Source organism: Mus caroli, unplaced genomic scaffold (genome assembly GCF_978045245.1).
Source record: "Mus caroli unplaced genomic scaffold, Mus_caroli_1 scaffold_3, whole genome shotgun sequence".
Taxonomy (NCBI): Eukaryota; Metazoa; Chordata; class Mammalia; order Rodentia; family Muridae; genus Mus; species Mus caroli.
In genome coordinates this window covers 121,282,614-121,304,599 of record NW_028227258.1, presented here as the reverse complement: position 1 = coordinate 121,304,599, position 21,986 = coordinate 121,282,614, and the positions used below count along the sequence as shown (strand labels likewise).

The following is a 21,986-nucleotide window of genomic DNA, read 5'->3' as shown; positions in this document are numbered from 1 at the left end:
TCTTGCTAGTGTATGCAATGGTGTCAGCGTTTAGAAGCTGATTATGGGATGGATCCCTGGATACGGCAGTCTCTAAATGGTCCATCCTTTCATCACAGCTACGAACTTTGTCTCTGTAACTCCTTCCCTGGGTGTTTTGTTCCCAATTCTAAGAAGGGGCACAGTGTCCACACTTTGGTCTTCATTCTTCTTGAGTTTCATGCGTTTAGCAAATTGTATCTTATATCTTGGGTATCCTAAGTTTTGGGCTAATATCCACTTATCAGTGAATACATATTGTGTGAGTTCTTTTGTGATTGTGTTACTTCACTCAAGATGATGCCCTCCAGGTCCATCCATTTGGCTAGGAATTTCATAAATCCATTCTTTTTAATAGCTGAGTAGTACTCCATTGTGTAAATGTACCATAATTTCTGTATCCATTCCTCTGTTGAGGGACATCTGGGTTCTTTCCAGCTTCTGGCTATTATAAATAGGGCTGCTATGAACATAGTGGAGCATGTGTCCTTTTAACCGGTTGGGACATCTTCTGGATATATGCCCAGGAGAGGTATTGCTGGATCCTCCGGTAGTACTATGTCCAATTTTCTGAGGAACCGCCAGACTGATTTCCAGAGTGGTTGTACAAGCTTGCAATCCCACCAACAATGGAGGAGTGTTCCTCTTTCTCCACATCCTCGCCAGCATCTGCTGTCACCTGAATTTTTGATCTTAGCCATTCTGACTGGTGTGAGGTGGAATCTCAGGGTTGTTTTGATTTGCATTTCCCTGATGATTAAGGATGTTGAACATTTTTTCAGGTGCTTCTCTGCCATTCGGTATTCCTCAGGTGAGAATTCTTTGTTCAGTTCTGAGCCCCATTTTTTAATGGGGTTATTTGACTTTCTGGAGTCCACCTTCTTGAGTTCTTTATATATATTGGATATTAGTCCCTTATCTGATTTAGGATAGGTGAAGATCCTTTCCCAATCTGTTGGTGGTTTTTTTGTCTTATTGATGGTGTCTTTAGCCTTGCAGAAGCTTTGTAGTTTCATGAGGTCCCACTTGTCAATTCTCGATCTTACAGCACAAGCCATTACTGTTCTATTCAGGAATTTTTCCCCTGTGCCCATATCTTCAAGGCTTTTCCCCACTTTCTCCTCTATAAGTTTCAGTGTCTCTGGTTTTATGTGAAGTTCCTTGATCCACTTAGACTTGACCTTAGTACAAGGAGATAGGAATGGATCGATTCCCATTCTTCTACATGTTAACAACCAGTTGTGCCAGCACCATTTGTTGAAAATGCTGTCTTTCTTCCACTGGATGTTTTTAGCTCCCTTGTCGAAGATCAAGTGACCATAGGTGTGTGGGTTCATTTCTGGGTCTTCAATTCTATTCCATTGGTCTATTTGTCTGTCACTATACCAGTACCATGCAGTTTTTATCACAATTGCTCTGTAGTAGAGCTTTAGGTCCGGCATGGTGATTCCACCAGAGGTTCTTTTATCCTTGAGAAGAGTTTTTGCTATCCTAGGTTTTTTGTTATTCCAGATGAATTTGCAGATTGCACTTTCTAATTCGTTGAAGAATTGATTTGGAATTTTGATGGGGATTGCATTGAATCTGTAGATTGCTTTTGGCAAGATAGCCATTTTTACAATGTTGATCCTGCCAATCCATGAGCATGGGAGATCTTTCCATCTTCTGAGATCTTCTATAATTTCTTTCTTCAGAGACTTGAAGTTTTTATTATACAGATCTTTCACTTCCTTAGTTAGAGTCACGCCAAGATATTTAATATTATTTGTGACTATTGAGAAGGGTGTTGTTTCCCTAATTTCTTTCTCAGCCTGTTTATTCTTTGTGTAGAGAAAGGCCATTGATTTGTTTGAGTTAATTTTATATCCAGCTACTTCACCGAAGCTGTTTATCAGGCTTAGGAGTTCTCTGGTGGAATTTTTAGGGTCACTTATATATACTATCATATCATCTGCAAAGAGTGATATTTTGACTTCATCTTTTCCAATTTGTATCCCTTTGATCTCCTTTTGTTGTCGAATTGCTCTGGCTAGGACTTCAAGTACAGTGTTGAATAGGTATGGAGAAAGTGGACATCCTTGTCTAGTCCCTGATTTTAGAGGGATTGCTTCAAGCTTCTCACCATTTACTTTGATGTTGGCTACTGGTTTGCTGTAGATTGCTTTTATCATGTTTTGGTATGGGCCTTGAATTCCTGATCTTTCCAAGACTTTTATCATGAATGGGTGTTGGATCTTGTCAAATGCTTTTTCCGCATCTAAGGAGATGACCATGTGGTTTTTGTCTTTGAGTTTGTTTATATACTGGATTACGTTGATGGATTTCCGTATATTGAACCATCCCTGCATCCCTGGGATGAAACCTACTTGGTCAGGATGGATGATTGTTTTGATGTGTTCTTGGATTCGGTTAGCAAGAACCTTATTGAGGATTTTTGCATCAATATTCATAAGGGATATTGGTCTGAAGTTTTCTATCTTTGTTGGGTCTTTTTGTGGTTTAGGTATCAGAGTAATTGTGGCTTCATAGAATGAGTTGGGTAGAGTACATTCTGTTTCTATTTTGTGGAATAGTTTGTGAAGAACTGGGATTAGATCTTCTTTGAAGGTCTGATAGAACTCTGCACTAAACCCATCTGGTCCTGGGCTTTTTTTAGTTGGGAGACTATTAATCACTGCTTCTATTTCTTTGGGGGATATAGGGCTGTTTAGATCATTAACCTGATCTTGATTCAACTTTGGTACCTGGTATCTGTCTAGGAACTTGTCCATTTCATCCAGGTTCTCCAGTTTTGTTGAGTATAGCCTTTGGTAGAAGGATCTGATAGTGTTTTGGATGTCTTCAGGATCTGTTGTTATGTCTCCTTTTTCATTTCTGATTTTGTTAATTAGGATGCTTTCCCTGTGCCCTCTAGTGAGTCTGGCTAAGGGTTTATCTATCTTGTTGATTTTCTCAAAGAACCAGCTCCTTGATTGGTTGATTCTTTGACTAGTTTTTCTTGTTTCCACTTGGTTGATTTCGCCCCTATGTTTGATTATTTCCTGCCGTCTACTCCTCTTGGGTGAATTTGCTTCCTTTTGTTCTAGTGCTTTTAGGTATGTTGTCAAGCTGCTAATATGTGCTCTCTCTAGTTTCCTTTTGGAAGCACTCAGAGCTATGAGTTTTCCTCTTAGAAATGCTTTCATTGCGTCCCATAAGTTTGGGTATGTTGTGGCTTCATTTTCATTGAACTCTAAAAAGTCCTTAATTTCTTTCTTTATTCCTTCCTTGACCAAGGTATCATTGACAAGAGTGTTGTTCAGTTTCCACGTGAAGGTTGGCTTTCTATTATTTATTTTGTTATTGAAGATCAGCCTTAGTCCATGGTGATCTGATAGGATGCATGGGAAAATTTCAATATTTTTGTATCTGTTGAGGCCTGTTTTGTGACCAATTATGTGGTCAATTTTGGAGAAGGTACCATGAGGTGCTGAGAAGAAGGTATATCCTTTTGTTTTAGGATAGAATGTTCTGTAGATATCTGCCAGATCCATTTGATTCATAATTTCTCTTAGTTTCTCTGTGTCCCTGTTTAGTTTCTGTTTCCATGATCTGTCCATTGGTGAAAGTGGTGTGTTGAAGTCTCCCACTATTATTGTATGAGGTGCAATGTGTGCTTTGAGATTTACTAAAGTTTCTTTAATGAATGTGGCTGCCTTTGTATTTGGAGCATAGATATTCAGGATTGATAGTTCCTCTTGGAGGATTTTACCTTTGATGAGTATGAAGTGTCCCTCCCTGTCTTTTTTAATGACTTTGGGTTGGAAGTCAATCTTATCAGATATTAGAATGGCTACTCCAGCTTGTTTCTTCCTACCATTTGCTTGGAAAATTGTTTTCCAGCCTTTCATTCTGAGGTAGTGTCTATCTTTTTCTCTGAGATGAGTTTCCTGTAAGCAGCAAAATGTTGGGTCTTGTTTGTGTAGCCAGTTTGTTAGTCTATGTCTTTTTATCGGGGAGTTGAGTCCATTGATATTAAGAGATATTAAGGAAAAGTAATTGTTTGTTTGTTTTTTTTTTTTAAAGATTTATTTATTATATGTAAGTACACAGTAGCTGTCTTCAGACACTCCAGAAGAGGGCGCCAGATCTCGTTAGTGATGGTTGTGAGCCACCATGTGGTTGCTGGGATTTGAACTCTGGACCTTCGGAAGAGCAGTCGGGTGCTCTTACCCACTGAGCCATCTCACCAGCCCGGAAAAGTAATTGTTGTTTCCTGTTATTTTTGTTGTTAAAGTTGGCATTCTGTTCTTGTGGCTGTCTTCTTTTAGGTTTGTTGAGGGATTACCTTCTTGTTGTTTCTAGGGCGTGGTTCCTGTCCTTGTATTGGTTTTTTTCTGTTATTATCCTTTGAAGGGCTGGATTCGTGGAGAGATAATGTGTGAATTTGGTTTTGTCGTGGAATACTTTGGTTTCTCCATCTATGTTAATTGAGAGTTTGGCTGGGTATAGTAGCCTGGGCTGGAATTTGTGTTCTCTTAGTTTCTGTATAACATCCGTCCAGGATCTTCTGGCTTTCATAGTCTCTGGTGAAAAATCTGGTGTAATTCTGATAGGCTTGCCTTTATATGTTACTTGGCCTTTTTCTCTTACTGCTTTTAGTATTCTATCTTTATTTAGAGCATTTGTTGTTCTGATTATAATGTGTCGGGAGGTATTTCTTTTCTGGTCCAGTCTATTTGGAGTTCTGTAGGCTTCTTGTATGTTCATGGGCATCTCTTTCTTTAGATTTGGGAAGTTTTCTTCTATAATTTTGTTGAAGATGTTTGCTGGTCCTTTGAGTTGAAAATCTTCATTCTCATCCACTCCTATTATCCGTAGGTTTGGTCTTCTCATTGTGTCCTGTATTTCTTGGATGTTTTGAGTTAGGATCTTTTTGCATTTTACATTTTCCTTGATTGTTGTGCCGATGTTCTCTATGGAATCTTCTGCACCTGAGATTCTCTCTTCCATCTCTTGTATTCTGTTGCTGATGCTCGTATCTATGGTTCCAGATTTCTTTCCTAGGGTTTCTATCTCCAGTGTTGCCTCATTTTGGGTTTTCTTTATTGTGTCTACTTCCCTTTTTAGGTCTAGTATGGTTTTGTTCATTTACATCATCTGTTTGGATGTGTTTTCCTGTTTTTCTTTAAGGACTTCTACCTGTTTGATTGTGTTATCCTGTTTTTCTTTAAGGACTTCTACCTGTTTGATTGTGTTATCCTGTTTTTCTTTAAGGACTTGTAACTCTTTAGCCATGTTCTCCTGTAATTCTTTAAGTGAGTTATAAAAGTCCTTCTTGATGTCCTCTACCATCATCATGAGATATGCTTTTAGATCCGTGTCTAGCTTTTCTGGTGTGTTGGGGTGCCCTGGACTGGGCGAAGTGGGGGTGCTGGGTTCTGATGATGGTGAGTGGTCTTGGTTTCTGTTAGTAAGATTATTACGTTTACCTTTCGCCATCTGGTAATCTCTGGGGTTAATTGTTATCGTTGTCACTGTTTAAAGATTGGAGCAGAAGCTGTGTTCCACTCACCAGCAGTCTCAAAATCCTGTGGCGGGGGTCAAGGGTAGCTGGCGGTACCCCGGTGCTGGTCCAGCCGGAAGAGGCCTGTGGTCCTACTCAGGCCGGTTTTCTGCTTCCCTAAATAATGCAGTCTCTGGTCCCGCGCGCAATTGGATTGGAGCAGAAGCTGTGTTCCACTCACCAGAAGTCTTAAGATCCTGTGGCGGGTGTTGTGGGTAGCTGGCGAGTGTCAGCCGACCCTGCGCCCTAGCTACCCCGGTGCTTTTCTGACCGGAAGAGCCACATAGTATTCTTTGCAACATTATATTCCCAGTATTCTCATTCCCTCCCCCATCCCACCTAATCCCTAACCTTTCTAAGTCTTTTTCCTGCTTTCATGATTTTTTCCTCCTAACAAAAATTAGGTTTATAATATTCTAGCTTTTGGACACATAGCTACAAATTGAATGTCAAAGTTCTAAATGCTTACTTCAGGTTAGTTAAAGTATAGGCCAGTCAGATAGCTGAGTGGTTAGAGACACCCTGTTAAGACTGACAGAGTTCAATTCCTAGGACTCCTGTGGTGGAGGAAAAGAACTCCTGCAAGTCGTTCTCTGACCTTTGACCTGCACCAGGGCACACCCATCCCCACACATACAAATACATGTTAGTAAATGTAAATCCTCTGGCCCATCCTTTTAGAGAGAGAGAGAGCTTAATTATGATACTTTTTAGCTTGATAGTTTAGACCTGGGCATGGTGATACACACCTGCAATCCCAGCACTCAGAATGTTAAGGTAGGAGGACCACAAGTATGAGGCCAGCCTGACCTACATAGTAAGTTCAAGCCAGCCTGAATTATATAATGACAAGACCTTCTCCATGAATTAATTAAACATAAATAATCAAAAACATATACATGGATATATGTGTGTATAGTTTATGGCTAATTTTCATTTTTTAAAAAATCTCATTTTTTTATAGGTTCCAGTTTATCGTGCCTAAGGAATGGAACAGCAGGTACCGACCTGTGTGCATTCATCTGGCTGGAACAGGAGACCATGTAAGGCTTGTGATATCATAGGACTCCAAACCTAGAAAGTTCTTAGCACTTCTCCTCAGCACTTGCCTATTATTGTATTCTTAATGTATCATCTTTTGTTTTCATAGCATTACTGGAGGCGCAGAACACTCATGGCTCGTCCTATGATTAAGGAGGCCAGGATGGCTTCATTGTTGTTAGAAAACCCTCATTATTAGCTGGATAGGTATATGGTAGATAGAATAAGAAGCTGCGCAAGCAAGAGAAAGGGGAAGATCTAGAAGAAGTTGGGAGAAAGTAAAATATGAACAAAACATACATTGTATAAAAATAGTTTAAATAAAAAGATATGATTTAAAAAAAAAGAAAACCCTCATTATATCCTTTTGTGATACTCAAAACGTTTCTTTCTCTCTGTTTATGTATTTACTCTTCAAAGAACATCCTGTGCTCTCAAACACTGAGCCATCTCTCCAGCCCCCATGGTAACTAACTTTTCTTTTCTTTTTTTTTTTTTACAGATTTATTTATTATTTATTATATGTAATTACACTGTAGCTGTCTTCAGACACTCCAGAAGAGGGAGTCAGATCTCGTTACGGATGGTTGTGAGCCACCATGTGGTTGCTGGGATTTGAACTCTGGACCTTCAGAAGAGCAGTCGGGTGCTCTTACCTGCTGAGCCATCTCACCAGCCCAGTAACTAACTTTTCAAAACTAGTTAAATTCATTTATCAGTTCGGAAAATTATTAAAAAGCAAGAACGAAAAAGAAAAAAAGACTGTTAATGCCCTTTTAAAAAGAAATGTAGGAGTGGGTGGGGGAGCGGGTGGGGGACTTTTGGGATAGCATTGGAAATGTAAATGAAATAAATACCCAATTAAAAAAAAAAAAAAAAAGAAGGGCTGGTGAGATGGCTCAGTGGGTAAGAGCACCCGACTGCTCTTCCGAAGGTCCAGAGTTCAAATCCCAGCAACCACATGGTGGCTCACAACCATCCGTAAAGAAATCTGACTCCCTCTTCTGCAGTGTCTGAAGACAGCTACAGTGTACTTACATATAATAAATAAATCTTAAAAAAAAAAAAGAGAGAGAAAAAAAAGAAATGTAAAGGAAAGCAGAGTTCAAGGCTAGCTTTAGATGCATAATAACTTTGAGGCCAACCTCAGCTACAAAAAATTCTTGCTCAAAAAAAAAAAAAAAAAAAAAAAGCAAAAAACACCCAACAACAAAGAGTAAAGGTCAGATATAGTGATGCATGCCTTTTATCCCAGGAGGTTTTCTGTGAATTTGAGGCATAGCAATTTCCAAGACACGCACAACTACTCTATATTAAAAAAAAACAAAAAACCAAACAACAACAACAACAACAAAAAAAAAACGTAAAAAGTGTGCCATGTATGGTGGTAAATTCCTTTAACAAGCTCAGAAGTTTGAAGCAGAAAGGTTGTGAGGTGGAGCCAGCATTAGATGTATAGTGAGACTAACATACACATTTTTTAATTGGATATTTTATTTATTTACTTTTGAAATGTTATCCCCTTTTTCTGTTTCCCCTCTGCAAATCCCCAATTCCTTTCCCCCTTACCCCACCCACTCCTGCCTCACCACCCTAGCATTCCTCTACAATGGGGCATCAAGCCTTCATAGGACCAAGGGCCTCCCATCCCATTGATGTCAGATAAGGGCCCTTCAGCTCCTTCAGTCCTTACCCTAACTCCTCCACTGGGGTCCCTGTGCTCAGTCTGATGGTTGGCTTCAAGCATCCTGCATCTGTATTGGTCAGGATCTGGTAGAGCCTCTTAGGAGGCGGCTGTATTAGGCTGCTGTCAGCAAGCACTTCTTGGTATCTGCAATACTGTCTGGGTTTGGTGTCTGCATGTGGGATGGATCCCCATGTGGGGCAGTCTCTGGATGCCCTTTCCTTCAGTCTCTGCTCCACTCTTTGTCCCTGTATTTACTTTAGATAGGAGGAATTCTGGGTTAAAATTTTGGAGATGGGTGAGTGGCCCCATTCCTCATCTGGGGGGCCATGCCTAACCTCTAGATATGGTCAAGAAAAGTTCACCCTCCCCTTTGTGGGATATTTCAGCTAACATAAATATTTTAATCCTATTTATAATAGTGATAAATTTACTTGTTTCTTAAGGTACTTATGTTCGACGTAGTAAGTTAAATGTTTGATATTAAGGAAATGAAATGAATTTATAGTAAAGGTAAAGGTTTAGAACAATAATTAATTTTCAAGTTGATGTCAGATTATTCACAGAAAAAAAAAGAAACTGATGCACATTTCTGCTAATAAGAGAAATATACAGGACTGGAGAGATGGCTCAGTGGTTAAGAGCACTGACTGCTCTTCCACAGGTCCTGAGTTTAATTCCCAGCAACCACATGGTGGCTCACAACCATCTGTAATGGGATCTGATGCCCTCTTCTGGTGTGTCTGAAGATAGCTACAGTGTACTCATATATAGCCTGGTTCATGACACTGGAGGGCACTGTTGCTTGTGCTGTTTGTTGCTTCTGCACTTGTGAACTATACCTGCCACTTACCTTCTTATATCTGATTTCTCACTTTCAGGTGGGAATAAATTCTTAGGTTATACAGAATATTAAATACTCAGTAAAAAATATTAACCATTTTTCAGGTTTAAATAAAAGTGTATAATCATGTACGAAAGCATTTATGATGTAAAAATGGGACATTAAACCATGTTGTCTCAGTGGTAGATCAAATGCAGAAGGTAAATCCCCAGAAAGCAAGATAGAAACAAACACAAACATGTGGAATGGAAAAAGAAAAACTATGAAGAAACCATACTGGATAATGTTAAAAATTATCTATGTCTATATAGAAAGATTGTACAACCTTGTAAGTATACTGAGTATATTCATTTATACATTTCAAATAAGTGAATTATTTGGTTTGTGGTTATATCTTAGTAAAGGTATGTAAATTTAAAAAAATAGTTAAATTGAAAAATATAAGGACTTGTAAGCGACTTTAAAACTAGGGAGTAGTTACTTGAGATTATATTCAAATATAACTGTTTTGCTTAAATAATATGTTCTGACATGAATATATTTAATTATTTTAAAACTTTCTCTTTGACCCATCTTCTTAAATGGCTGCAGGAAGCCCAAGGACCAAGTGTAAGTATATATCACCTTCATTGTCTTCATTTTGCAGTCTTTATTTATTTATTTAATATTTTTTTATTACGTATTTTCCTCAATTACATTTCCAATGCTATCCCCAAAATCCCCCATTGCCTCCCCCCTTTGCAGTCTTTATAAAGGACAAATGTTTAGTTTTCTTCAGTTAACCATTTCCTTAGATGACTTATAAAACGTATTAAGAATATAGACTTAATTAATTATTTTTGTTTGTTTGTTTTTCTGAGACAGGGTTTCTCTGTGTAGCTCCCCACCCCCACCCCACTCCTGGTTGTCCAGGCTGCAGACCAGGTGGCCTCTTACTGACAGATCTGTCTGCCTCTGCTTCCCAAGTGTGGGGATTAAAGGCCTATATGACCACTGACTTTAATTTTTACTGATCATCAGGGCAGCAGAAAAGACTTGGGAACTGAACTGCAACCCCCAAGCCAGAATGTTACAGAGTTTTCAAGCTCAAAACCCATGTATTGTTCTTTCACAGTCAGGAACAGTCATCATGTTTTTGGGAACAAAGAAGAATAAGGAGGAAGTTAGCTACCTATCTGGAAAGCTCCCCTACAGCCTGGGACCTTGAACTTAATTTTACCTTATGATCAAAATAGAGTCTGAAAACAAAATGGCAGTTCTTAAGATAAGTCTCATTTGTTTGATCCCAACAGTATTCAAATAAGGACAAAGCCTTGCCCTTTTCATGAAGGAAAACCAATGAAGTCAATCTACCAACAGGTTGTTGGCTGTTCACCAAGGACAATGGTGCCATATTGGGGCACATAACTACCATCCATTCCTTAAACAGTGCCTTATCCAGTCATGGTATTCCACAGAGCAGTGCATATGCAAGGAACTCACTTCAGAGTGTGACCGTGGGGCGGCCCATGATCATGGAACACACTCATCTTACTGTGTTCCTGGCTTGATAGAACAGTGGAATGGCCTTTTGAAGAGCATTACAAGAAGGTTGGGCAGGTTTTCCAGAAGGAAGTATATGCTTTGAGTCAGCACCCAGTGTTCCTTGTTTACTGTGAGGACTAGATTAGGATGAACTATGTGAGAGCTAAAGTTCAAACTAAATAGTTCTAGAATTTTTAGTAGGCCAGGTGGGGTGGCACACACCTATAATCCCAGATCTTGGGAGGCAGAGGCAGGCGAATTTCTGAGTTCGAGGCCAGCCTGGTCTACAGAGTGAGTTCCAACACAGCCAGGGCTACACAGAGAAACCCTGTCTCGAAAAAAAAAAAAGAAGAAGAAAAAAAAAGAATTTTCAGTCTGGGGCAAAACCCTGAAATCAAATATAAGTACTATTTTTTTCTTTATCCATAAATTACTTAAAAAACAAGGAGTTACCCTGGGAGTGGTGGCATACTCCTTTAATCCCATCACTCACGAAGCAGAGGCAGGCAGTTCTCTGTGGCCAGCCTGGTCTACAGAACAAGCTCCAGGACAGCAAAAGCTATATTTATAAAAACAAAAAACAAAAACAAAAAAAACAAAACCAAAAACCCTTCCTCTCTGGAACAAAAAGAAAAGAGTTTATTTAGACTAAAAAGAAGCAATCTGAGTTAGTAAAAGACAGACTGAGGTTGGGATGATAACTTGTCATTTACTGATTATATAACCTGCCCTCTTTAGTGCTGCTTACCTCCTTCATAGAACTGAGATAAAAAAAATTCATCCTGTTGGCTGTGCTGAAACAGGACTTTAATCCCAGAACTCAGGTGACAGAGGCAGGTGGATATCTGAGTTCAGGGGCAGCCACAGTTACACAGAGAAACCTCCTGTCAAAAAACAAACAAACAGAAAACATTGTTTCTTATATATTATGCACTCAAGAAGTGTGGTGGTTGGAGTGGAGCTGGAGTCAGTGTGGACAAGCCAGCCCCCTCCCTCTTGCTCCCCCATCCCTCCTCTCCCCAGCCCCTCCCCCCAAACCCCACATTTGATCCATAGTTCTGAAAAACAGTAGTCCAGTTTGGTTGCTTTTTTTTCTTAGAGCATTCAGCAGGAGTACAAACGGCTTGCAGTTTAAATCTTTAAATCAGTTTACTGTTCTTGCTTGCTTTGGTTGTGGTCAGGGAGGTGGGAACTGAATGAGATGCCTCACTTAGGTGTCCACACTGGCCTACTTGAACCTCCCACGTGATGGGATTACAGCCATGGACTGTCTTGTCCTGCTTCTCTCCTTTAAAAAGTCATCTTAAGTCTGTTTACATGCAAAGTATGTAAACAAAGATTACAAAAGAAAATAGTTGGACCAGGTCCACCGTAAATATCCTTGTCTCAGAAGCTCATGCACTAGTGCATTCTACTAAGGGAACTGGGAGGTAACAGGAAGCAGAACCGCAGAATTTGTAATTTCCATGCAAGGCCAAAATAAATTTCGTAATGAGATATAGAAAGATCTATTTTATTTATGAGGCCTCTAACTGCACAATAGATCTTTCAATAAATAAATGAATTTTTAAAAATGTAAATGCATGAAAGAAATCATTTTCTGGGCTGGTGAGATGGCTCAGTGGGTAAGAGCACCCGACTGCTCTTCCAAAGGTCCAGAGTTCAAATCCCAGCAACCACATGGTGGCTAACAACCATCTGTAACGAGATCTGGCGCCCTCTTCTGGAGTGTCTGAAGATAGCTACAGTGTACTTACATATAATAAATAAATAAATCTTTAAAAAAAAATCATTTTCTATTTTGTCTTGCAAGGCTAGAAGATCCATCTTAAAAAATGTGTCAGACCTATTTGTGATGGGAGGCGCTCTTATTCTTGAGTCAGCAGCTCTCTTGCACTGGCTGGAGAGGGAAGGTTATGGACCTCTTGGGATGACTGGAATATCCATGGGAGGACATGTGAGTTTCTAAAGCTTGTATTTCATTACCATCATGTTTATAAATAGGAGTAATTTTAATTGTACTTGAAGCATGAATTTAATGTCGGAGAAAGTAGGAAGTGGAAACAGTTCCAGTAAGGAAGTAACATTATTTTGTGTAATTTATATAGACAAGCATATATTGTACAACTTCAGGTGTAGCTCAGCTTTTGAATTTCATGTTTTATTAAAATTCGATTACATTATCAATGGGAGGAGAGGCCCTTGGTCCTGTGAAGGCTCTATGCCCTAGTATAGGGGAATGCCAGGGTCAGGAAGTGGGAGTGGGTGGGTTGGTGAGCAGGGGGAGAGGGGGAAAGGGGTTTTCAAAGGGGAAACTAGGAAAGGGAATCACTTTTGAAACGAAAATAAAGAAAATAATAAAAAAATTTTTTTAAATTGCTTACAACTGGGCAGTGGTGCACACGTTTAATCTCAGCATTTGGGAGGTAGAGGCAGGGAGATCTTTGAATTCAAGTTCAGCCTTACCTCCAGAGTGAGTTCCAAAAAATGGAGAGACTTTGCCTGAATTTCAGCTGTAACACTTACCTCACCCAGCTTTACACAGAGCAAGAAATACTAGTGAATATCATGGTCCCTTCTATGCTACCGCACAACATGTGTACGATTTTGACTGAACAAACACATAACTATGGAACACAGTATTGTCTTGGATACAGAAACGATGTAGCTAGGCTAGGGGTGCACATCTGTAATCCCAGCAACTGGGTGGCAGAGGTCAGCTGAGGTGCACAGAGTTCTAGGCCAGCCTAAGGTCTATAGTGGGACCTTGTCTCAAAACCAACCAACACCAACAAAACAAAAATCAAAAGAAAACATGCCACCAATAGTACTAAAGACACAGCTCTAGATAATGTAAAATGACATTACAATACCAAGATTTTATCAAATAATAGGCAGCTGCACATTAACGACAGACTGCCATGCTATAAGGAAATGTGCCCCAAACTGCATAGATATGAAATACAGAAACTGAATAACTGCACTAAGAATTTAAGTAAAATACTTTTAGCTGGAGAGAGCTCAGGGGCTAGGCATTAACAGTGCTCCCTTGTAACACAATTGAGCTCAGTTCCTAGCACCCACTTCAGACACCTCACAGGCAAGGTAGCTCCAGCTCTGGGCAATTAAGTGCCATCTACTGGCCTCTGAGGGTACTCACACTTAAAAATTTTCACAGACACAATAAAATAATACAAAATAAAAATACAAAATAAATACAAAATAACAAAATAAATACAAAATAAAAATGCAAAAAAATACAAAATAAAATAATACAAAATAAAAGTTTTAAAAATATATCAAGCATTTATTTTTAGTAAAGACTCTGCTAGGACCCATAGAACATTTAAAATATTTACTGCTTTTAATGCAAAAAAAAAAAAAGCTTACTATAATTGGTGGGGAAAAACAGAAACAATACAATAGGGCAAGCAAAGGCCAAAAGTAGAAAAAGATGCATTCAAGAAGCCTGAGAGGGCTCCATACTACACATAGCACTTAATGTGTGCCCTGAGGGTGAAGACTGGTGAACATGCACATAACAGAAGGATCATGGACAGAGGCAGAATTTGCTGAACCAGGGATGTGAGACTGAGAACAGATGACACAGGGGAGACATGGCTATGAACAGGAGGAAGAATGTGACCTAACATACACAAACACACATGCACGCACACTTACCTGCTCCAAATCCTACCAATCCACGAGCAATCAACATGTAGTATTTATTATGAGCAGCTGGCACGTGGACATACGCATATAGGCAGTTGGCTGCCACCGAAATGGAGATGGAGACGATAAGAGGTTCTTTTCTCGGCCTATAATTAGACCATAAGCCAAATAGAGGTGAATCTACCATTTGGCCAAGACTATATGAAGCAATAACCCAGCCCAAAAAACTTGCATCAGCTGTCTGATCAATCTGCAGAGAGAAGTAAATGCTTTGAGAGTCTTTACGCAACAGCAGTCTTAGCTTCTGGCAGTCACAAACATTCCAAGACAGATTTCTACATGTATGTAAGTCTCAGAAACTAGTAACTAAGTGCCTCGGAACATGGCTGCTAGGTCACTTAGTAAAACTATAATTAGCTTGTGGCGAATACCCAGGCTGTATTGTAGAGTGGCTGAACCACCTGAATTCCTACCAGAACCATTGTGGTTAGGATTTCTGGGGAGAACTAATGATACAGAGATGAAGTGATGTCAACCCTTCACATCCTCAGAATTGACTCCAGGACACCAGAATGAGTGCACGCATAAGCCTTTTACATAGAACATGTTTGCAAACCAACCGTATATCCTCTATGGGTGTAAGTCATCTCTGAGCACTTATAATGCCTACTACAATGCAAATTCTGTAAACATAGCTGCCACTCAGTACAGTTTAAGGAGCGATATTTCCAAACCACGGTTTCTTAAATCTTTTGGATACAGCTTCAAGGATGAAGAGGAGCAATACACCTTTTCTGGCCCAAACTGGGTAATGGCAACCAGAGACAGCTTTCTGGAGGACATGAGAGGTGAAGAGATGTGAAGGGTGAGCCAAAAGGTAGAAAGGAGGAAGGGGAGGAGACAGGAAGGAAGGAAAGCACAGGAAGGAAGGAAGGAAGGAAGGAAGGAAGGAAGGAAGGAAGGGAGGGAAAAGGAGCTGGAAAGGAGCTAAGATGAGTGTGTGCAGCCCTGCAGAGCCTGGGTCACTGAAGTAAGTTAAACACCTTATTGTCTGCTTATCTGCTATAGGCCAAAGCCTAACACACATGGATCTCTGCAAAATCAGCAAGCAAAGAGTGAGCTGATAGAGATACAGAGAATTTACAGCTAAGTAATCAGCATTAAGAGGTAAGAGTTCCAGGTGAGGAGAGGACGGTGTAAGCTCTGATCTTCACACACGAAGAACGAGACTGAACCAAACACGGACGGACACTTCTTGTCACTGTTCTAGGACAGAGCAGTTAGCAACTATATAATGTTGGCATTGTCCTAGACATCATATGTAATCTAGAGATGACTGCAGCATACGTCTGAATGTGCACACATTATATGCAAATACTACATCACTGTATGTAACAGCCTTGCACATCCACACATTTAGGTGGGACCTGACTTTTGGGGGACCTAAAAACCAATCTCCCAGAAATATCAAGAGAGCCATATTGCCTATCCTTTACACCAGCTTTCCTGAAAACTCAAATTAATTCCACAGGAAAACCATGAAATTATTCCTCAGAAATATGATCTGTACACTTTAAGAATCCACTTGTCTTCTTGAGCTGCTCTTCCCTCGGGAGGATGTGACAAGGTGACTCAGGGACAACTGAGTAAGTTGGTAACCACAGCTTTCGTCTGTATGCTACTCTCCAGGCAGTTATCTGCTTCTTGACCCAGCACCCTTTTTGCTTCAAATGTTTCTGTCTGTACAATAAAGCATATGACCAACTGATACTGCCATTGAGTAATTCTTACTTTAAGTTATTCTAAAGAGATCAAACTACAAAGCATAAAGACACTCTTTAGACAACGCTCTATAACATTAGAGTTACCTCTACTATTAGTTCAAAAACAGAGTGAAGTGCACAAACCTTTTGAAGATATGGCCAGATGGACATTATCACAATAGAAAAACCTGCAAAGAGGCAGACATGTTTACTTGCGTTATAATGATGTAATCACTATTAGAGCCATAGCTTTTGGAAATACAGCAAAGATTTTTTTTAAATATTCTAAACAATGAGAATTTATATACACAATCTTTAATTTATCAAGCAGTAAAATGTTAATTATCCGAAGAATAATAAATTCTAATAACAAAATAGAAACAACGAGGTAATTATAGCCCCTCACTATGCTTGATCTACCAAGGGCAAAGAATTTGTCTCTCTTTTCTCATACATTTTTGCCATAGTGGAAATTACTGAAAGCTCTGTTGAGTCTTCATAGCACACATGAGTGGAAGAAAGGCCACTTTGTCAGGGGGAAATTGTCTGTACTGATTGAAAGAGCAATTCACTGCAAGGAAGCGAGTGAGCTGGAACACCACCTCAAGGGAAGTAATATGAACTGACTTACTTGAGGATGCCACACTTCAGAGGCAAAGTCCTGATTTATGATAGGTTTTCCCACTCAATACTATAGTGGAAAAACTCTTACACTGTTTGTCGATGTTGCCCTTTTCTGGTTGTTTGTTTGTTTTACTTTTCTGTAGTGATAGGGATCCTCATCAATTCTAGGTAGGTACTCTACTACCCAGTTACAGCCCAGCCCTATTTGTCCATTCTTAATGTTAGGCAAATCTAGTCAGAAATTATGGAAGGCCTACTCTTAAATGTTTAGCTTTATTTCTGAGAGTACTGGCCCATCTCTGCAATCTCACCATTTGGGAACCTGATGCAGGGGATCAAGAGTTTCAAACCAACTTGAGACATTGCTTTACATAAAGAAATGTACGTTTAAAGTATACAATTCATGTAGGGGATAGGAGAGGGCAACAGGGGGTGACTATTCACAGTGCACTACATAGGGCTGGGATGATGTGTCAGTGTGTAAAGTGCTTGCCACACAAGCATGGAGACCTTAGTTTGGACTCTCAGCATTATAAAAAGCTGGAGGCAGAGGTCATCATCCTAACTCTAGTGCTAAGGAGAGGGGGTTGAGTCAGGCAGGTCTGGCTTCTTTCACTAAGCATAATGCCCTAAGATTCATGCACCAGGTAGTAGTGTTTCTACTGTTCTACTATTAGTGTTTCGCTCACAAAGTCTTGGCTTGGGCTGAAGGGATGGCTCAGTGGTTAAGAGCACCTATTCTAGAGGACCTGCATTCAGTTCCCAGCACCCATATGGTGGCACACAGCCATCTGTAACTCTGGATCCCAAGTTCCAAGGGATCCAACAGCTTCTGACCTCTTCATATATACACGTGCAGGCAACACGATCACATAGACAAAATAATGACTGCAAAAGAAAAAATAGAAGTCTAGTTTTTTGAGATAGAGTCTCAGTATATAGCCTGTGCTACATAGGTTCCAGAGCTTGAACTCAGGTTCTTAGCTGAAGTTTATCCACTGAGTCGTCCTGATGTCCCTCATCTTCCTGTTTTTGTTTTACTTTGTTTTGTAAAGTTTTTTGTGTTTTGGCTTTGTTTTTTTGTTCATTATTATTTATTTATTATTTTTTTTTTTGGCAGTGTTGGGGACCTCAGGACTCTGACCATACTAGGCAGCACTCTATTACTGAGGTGTACACAACTCTCTAAGTATTTAGAATTGAATTGACTCTGACGAATAAAGGAGTTAAAGAGCAACTTCTTAGGCAGACCTGGTGGCCCACACCTGCAATCTCAGCACTTAGGAGACTGAAGGAGGAGGTTTAACAGTGTAAGAGGACACAGTGAAACTGTCTCAAAATATCTCCCAACCAGAACATTAAAAAGTACATTTTACAATAAAAGAAGTTCCATCAAGTAAAATCTCTAGCATGCCAATTAATATCTGAAGCAATTTTTTTCTGTAATAAAACTTGAAATTGTTTCTTAAGACAGTTGAGTAATAAAAACAATTTTAAAGGAAGAAATCAACTCAGTCTGGTATGATGGTACACACCTATAATCCCAATACTAGGGAGGCTCAGATATCAGAACCCTGAGTTCAAGGCCAGCCTGGGCTACATAGTAAGGCTTTTTCTAAATAGGTAAACTGGGCATGCATTTAATCCCAACACTTGAGGGAGGGAGCAGGCAGATCCCGAAGGCCAGCCTAGTCTACAGAGAAAGTTCCAGGACAACCAGGGCTGTACAGAAAAACCTATCTCAAAAACAACAAACAAATGGATAAGTAACTAATCTTAAAAGTGTCCAAAGCCAAAGCATTTTACTCTGAACTGCAGAACTGTGTCGCTTCCGGCACTCACCCACACTGCTGAGGAACATGGTAAGGTAGAGAATCCTCACAGACTTCCATCTACTCTTGTAATGCTCTTGGGTTTCTATCGCGCCCATTCTCTAGGTGGAAAGAAGAAAAGGGTTAACAGAGTTGAGAGTCCCTAAATTCAAAACTCCAAATCCAAAATGTTAACTGTGGGTGGAGATTCCTTGACCTGACTGCAGTGAATTACAGCAAAATGCACGTGTACTATCTCCCCAAAGATGCAGGAACTAGAAAACCCCATGCATTTGGGATAATGCACAAGATCTGGACCTCCTGATCACTAGGAGCAGGTATTTATGCATTAACAATTGGGCCACACTGTGGTGGCACAGTGTTTTCATCCCAGCACTCAGGAGACTGAAGCAGGCAGATCTCTAAGTTGGAGGCTAGCTGGTCTACAATCAAGTCCCAGGACAGTCAAAGCAACATAGAAAATCCTGTCTCAAAAAAAGAAACCAACAAACAAAAGATATGAAAGTTATAGAAAAAGCAACATTTCTTAGTATTGGCTATGGTTACACTAAATCACCTCTGAAAAAGCATTTTAAATTTCCCTGGATTGTAGGACTGTATTAATGCACCACTATACACAGTTATTTAGAAGATACAAGATACCTTTTAAAAGTAAAACACTTTTCAAAGCAATTATTTCACTATTTTTTTTCTCCTTTAAGTTTTCGTGTTTATATGGTGTGCGTGTGCATATGGTGGCCTGATGGAAGATATGGACAGTGTGGCTAGCCAGGTTGCTCTGGGACCCCTGGCTCTTTACTTTGGTGCTGGAAGTACAGGTGGGCCACCATAACAACATGGCATTTACGTGAGTTTCTAGGGATCCAAACTCTAGTCCTCTCGCTTGCACAGCAAGCATTTTAACCACGGAGCCATGTCCCCAGCTCTCCTTTTCTATTGCTATATGCAAGAGAAAGGTATTAATCTAACAGGATGAATGAACACACTTTCTCAAGAAAAGTTACATAAAGTAGCTACAAGAAATAGATCTGCCCCAAATGGGATATACTGAAAATTAATTACTATGAGGATGGTGAGATGGGTAAAGGTTCCTGCCCAACGACCTGGAATCCCTTCCTAGAACCCACACAGTAGAATTAGAGACCTCTACAGGAATAACATGGCACACACGTGCCTACACACACAAACACACACACAAATGACAGGAGAGATGGCTCATTGGTTAAGAGCACCGACTGCTCTTCCAGAGGTCCTGAGTTCAATTCGAGGATCTGATGTCCTCTTCTGGTGTGTCTGAAGACAGCAATGGTAAACTCATATACATACATACATACATACATACATACATACATAAATCTTTTTTTAAAAGATCTACTTTTCTATAATTACTCTCATGTTTCTGGCACTCATTCTTGATGAAAGCATATTACTTTTGCTGTGAGCTGTTCTGACTGGAATGATGTAACTTAAGACAGTGGCAGCCTGGAGCTTCCTGGAACACCGCCCTTTGCTCTGACATGAATTACCAAATAAGTTCTACTTGAGGACCAAAGAGCTTATGTGATCCAGCACACTGGTTTTTGTCTTCTGAATGAACTTGTAACTCATTAATAGTGAGTATATAACTGACATCCTACCTCTGTTAGGTGATACCTGAGTGTTTATGCTCATTAAATGACTGTACAAGTACCAAACAGAGTTGGCAAATTTACCTTGATGTGGTTACTGCTCTTTCCACAAATCCAGAAACACTTAAACAGAAAAAGTGCCCAATTATGTTCCAAGAGTATTTTCTTTTGGAGAAAGAGATTGGTTGATTTGTTTCTGTTGTCACTATTATTTGTTAAGAAATGGTTCTACGCCAGGCTGGCCACAGAGTCTAAATCCTCTTCCCTCAGTAAAGTTCTGGTACCATGATGTCTGTGGTCCCAGAATATTTTATAAAATAGACTGTGATGTTGCCAAATTTAATCATCATTGAAAAGGTTTCCTTTTTCAAATGTAACAGCTTAGAATTGTCAGAAGGAGGCTGGTAGTAGCACATGCCTTTTGATCCCAGCACTCCGGAGGCAGAGGCATGTGGCTCTCTGTGAGTTGGAGGGCAGCCTAGATCAATTTCCAGAGCAGCCAGGGCTACACAGAGAAGCCCTATCTCAAACAAACCACCAAGAAATGGCAGGGAAGAAGAAACATGTTTACATGTACTATTTGTCAAGGATATTTTGTTACTGATATTTGTGTGTTTCGTTTTTATTATATTTACTCATTTTTTAAAATTTTTACATATGTGTTTGAGTACTGTAGCATGCATGTGGAGGTCAAAGGATAAACTGAGAGTCAGTTTTCTCTACCCAGTAGATCCAAGAATCAAAGTTAAGGTCATCAAGCTGAGTAGCAATCTCCTACATCCACTAAGCCATCTTTCCAGCCCCCATTACTGATACAGTCTGAATACTTTAAACACTACATACATAATATAGTGACCTACACACAGACCTTTTAATCGTGATATAAAATGTCTGAACAAGATAAACTCAAGATTCATGTATTACAAAATCAATATATTTGAATTTAATGTATACCATTACAGTTAATTACATACTGCCGCAGACCCTCTGGGTCCCTGTGTCTGTGTGGAACAAGTTCTCGGGCAGGTGGGCAAAGCTTAGGATTAATTGACAAACAGACGCACACAGGAGAGGTGTTGAATCTGAATGTGTTGTCAAGTTGAGCACCGGACTTTTTTATAGCATAGAAACTACCAGGAATTGCAAGTCACATCAGGCAAGGTACATTGAAGTTTTTCAGATACAAGAGAATGACTGTGAAAGGAATTTCAGGAACCAAAAAATGTTTACAATAGAGATTAACAGCCCTGCCTAGGATCAGCCTAGTGACAGGCAAGAATTTTACACTTTAGTGTTAATAGCACGAGGGGGTTTTTACTCTTGGCATGCCTCAAGAATAATGTAGTGTTACGGAACCCTAAATTCTTAAGCCTTGCTAAATCTTATCTTGTCTGGAGAATCTCCATTTATCAGGAGACTATATCAACTTGCTCTTGGCATGAAATGTAGCCTGTTCTAAAGATTTTTATCTCAGTGAGATTCCCCTGCTCTTTCTGCAGACCAGCTGAGCTAATGGCCTCGTCTATTGTAATGCTTAACTCGATTAGAAATGAAACACATGATCACTTTATAAGAAGGATCAGGGTGTTAGTGACACATGCCTTTAGTACTAGCACTCAAGAAGCAGAGGCAGGTGGAGCTCTGGGCTTCAGGGAGTTTCAGGACAGCCACAGCTACATAGTGAGACCCTAGTTAAAAGAAAAAATCTTTCCTAGCCAAAAGGCAGTTACATGTTCAGTGCCAACCTTGGTATGTAGTGGATCCAGGATACCCCGGACTATAAAGTGAGAACTTGTCTCACAAAACAAACA

The 21,986-nt window shown here is 39.8% G+C and overlaps 2 protein-coding genes across 12 annotated transcripts in view; one reads left to right on the top strand and one right to left on the bottom strand.

Moving 5' to 3' along the window:
• Positions 1 to 21,986, top strand: part of Abhd18 (abhydrolase domain containing 18) — a 95,782-nt gene that overhangs the window by 22,287 nt on the left and 51,509 nt on the right. For 3 of the 8 annotated variants that reach the window (XM_085835919.1, XM_085835918.1, XM_085835921.1), the window contains exons 4-6: positions 6,528 to 6,606; positions 9,724 to 9,741; positions 12,470 to 12,613. In XM_085835919.1, coding sequence (XP_085692045.1) covers positions 6,528 to 6,606; positions 9,724 to 9,741; positions 12,470 to 12,613 — 241 coding nt within the window. Of the gene's footprint in view, positions 1 to 6,527; positions 6,607 to 7,024; positions 7,071 to 9,723; positions 9,742 to 12,469; positions 12,614 to 21,986 lie in introns of those variants that run through there. The other 5 variants (XM_085835923.1, XM_085835924.1, XM_085835920.1 and 2 more) reach the window with 5 other exon arrangements.
• Positions 1 to 21,986, bottom strand: part of LOC147005651 (major facilitator superfamily domain-containing protein 8-like) — a 40,293-nt gene that overhangs the window by 13,454 nt on the left and 4,853 nt on the right. For 3 of the 4 annotated variants that reach the window (XM_085835937.1, XM_085835939.1, XM_085835938.1), the window contains exons 2-4: positions 18,558 to 18,648; positions 16,236 to 16,279; positions 14,338 to 14,578 (exon numbers count right to left, since the gene is read on the bottom strand). In XM_085835937.1, coding sequence (XP_085692063.1) covers positions 14,338 to 14,578; positions 16,236 to 16,279; positions 18,558 to 18,645 — 373 coding nt within the window. In that variant the 5' untranslated portion in view covers positions 18,646 to 18,648. The remainder of the gene's footprint in view (positions 1 to 14,337; positions 14,579 to 16,235; positions 16,280 to 18,557; positions 18,649 to 21,986) is intronic. The other variant, XR_015046763.1, reaches the window with a different exon arrangement.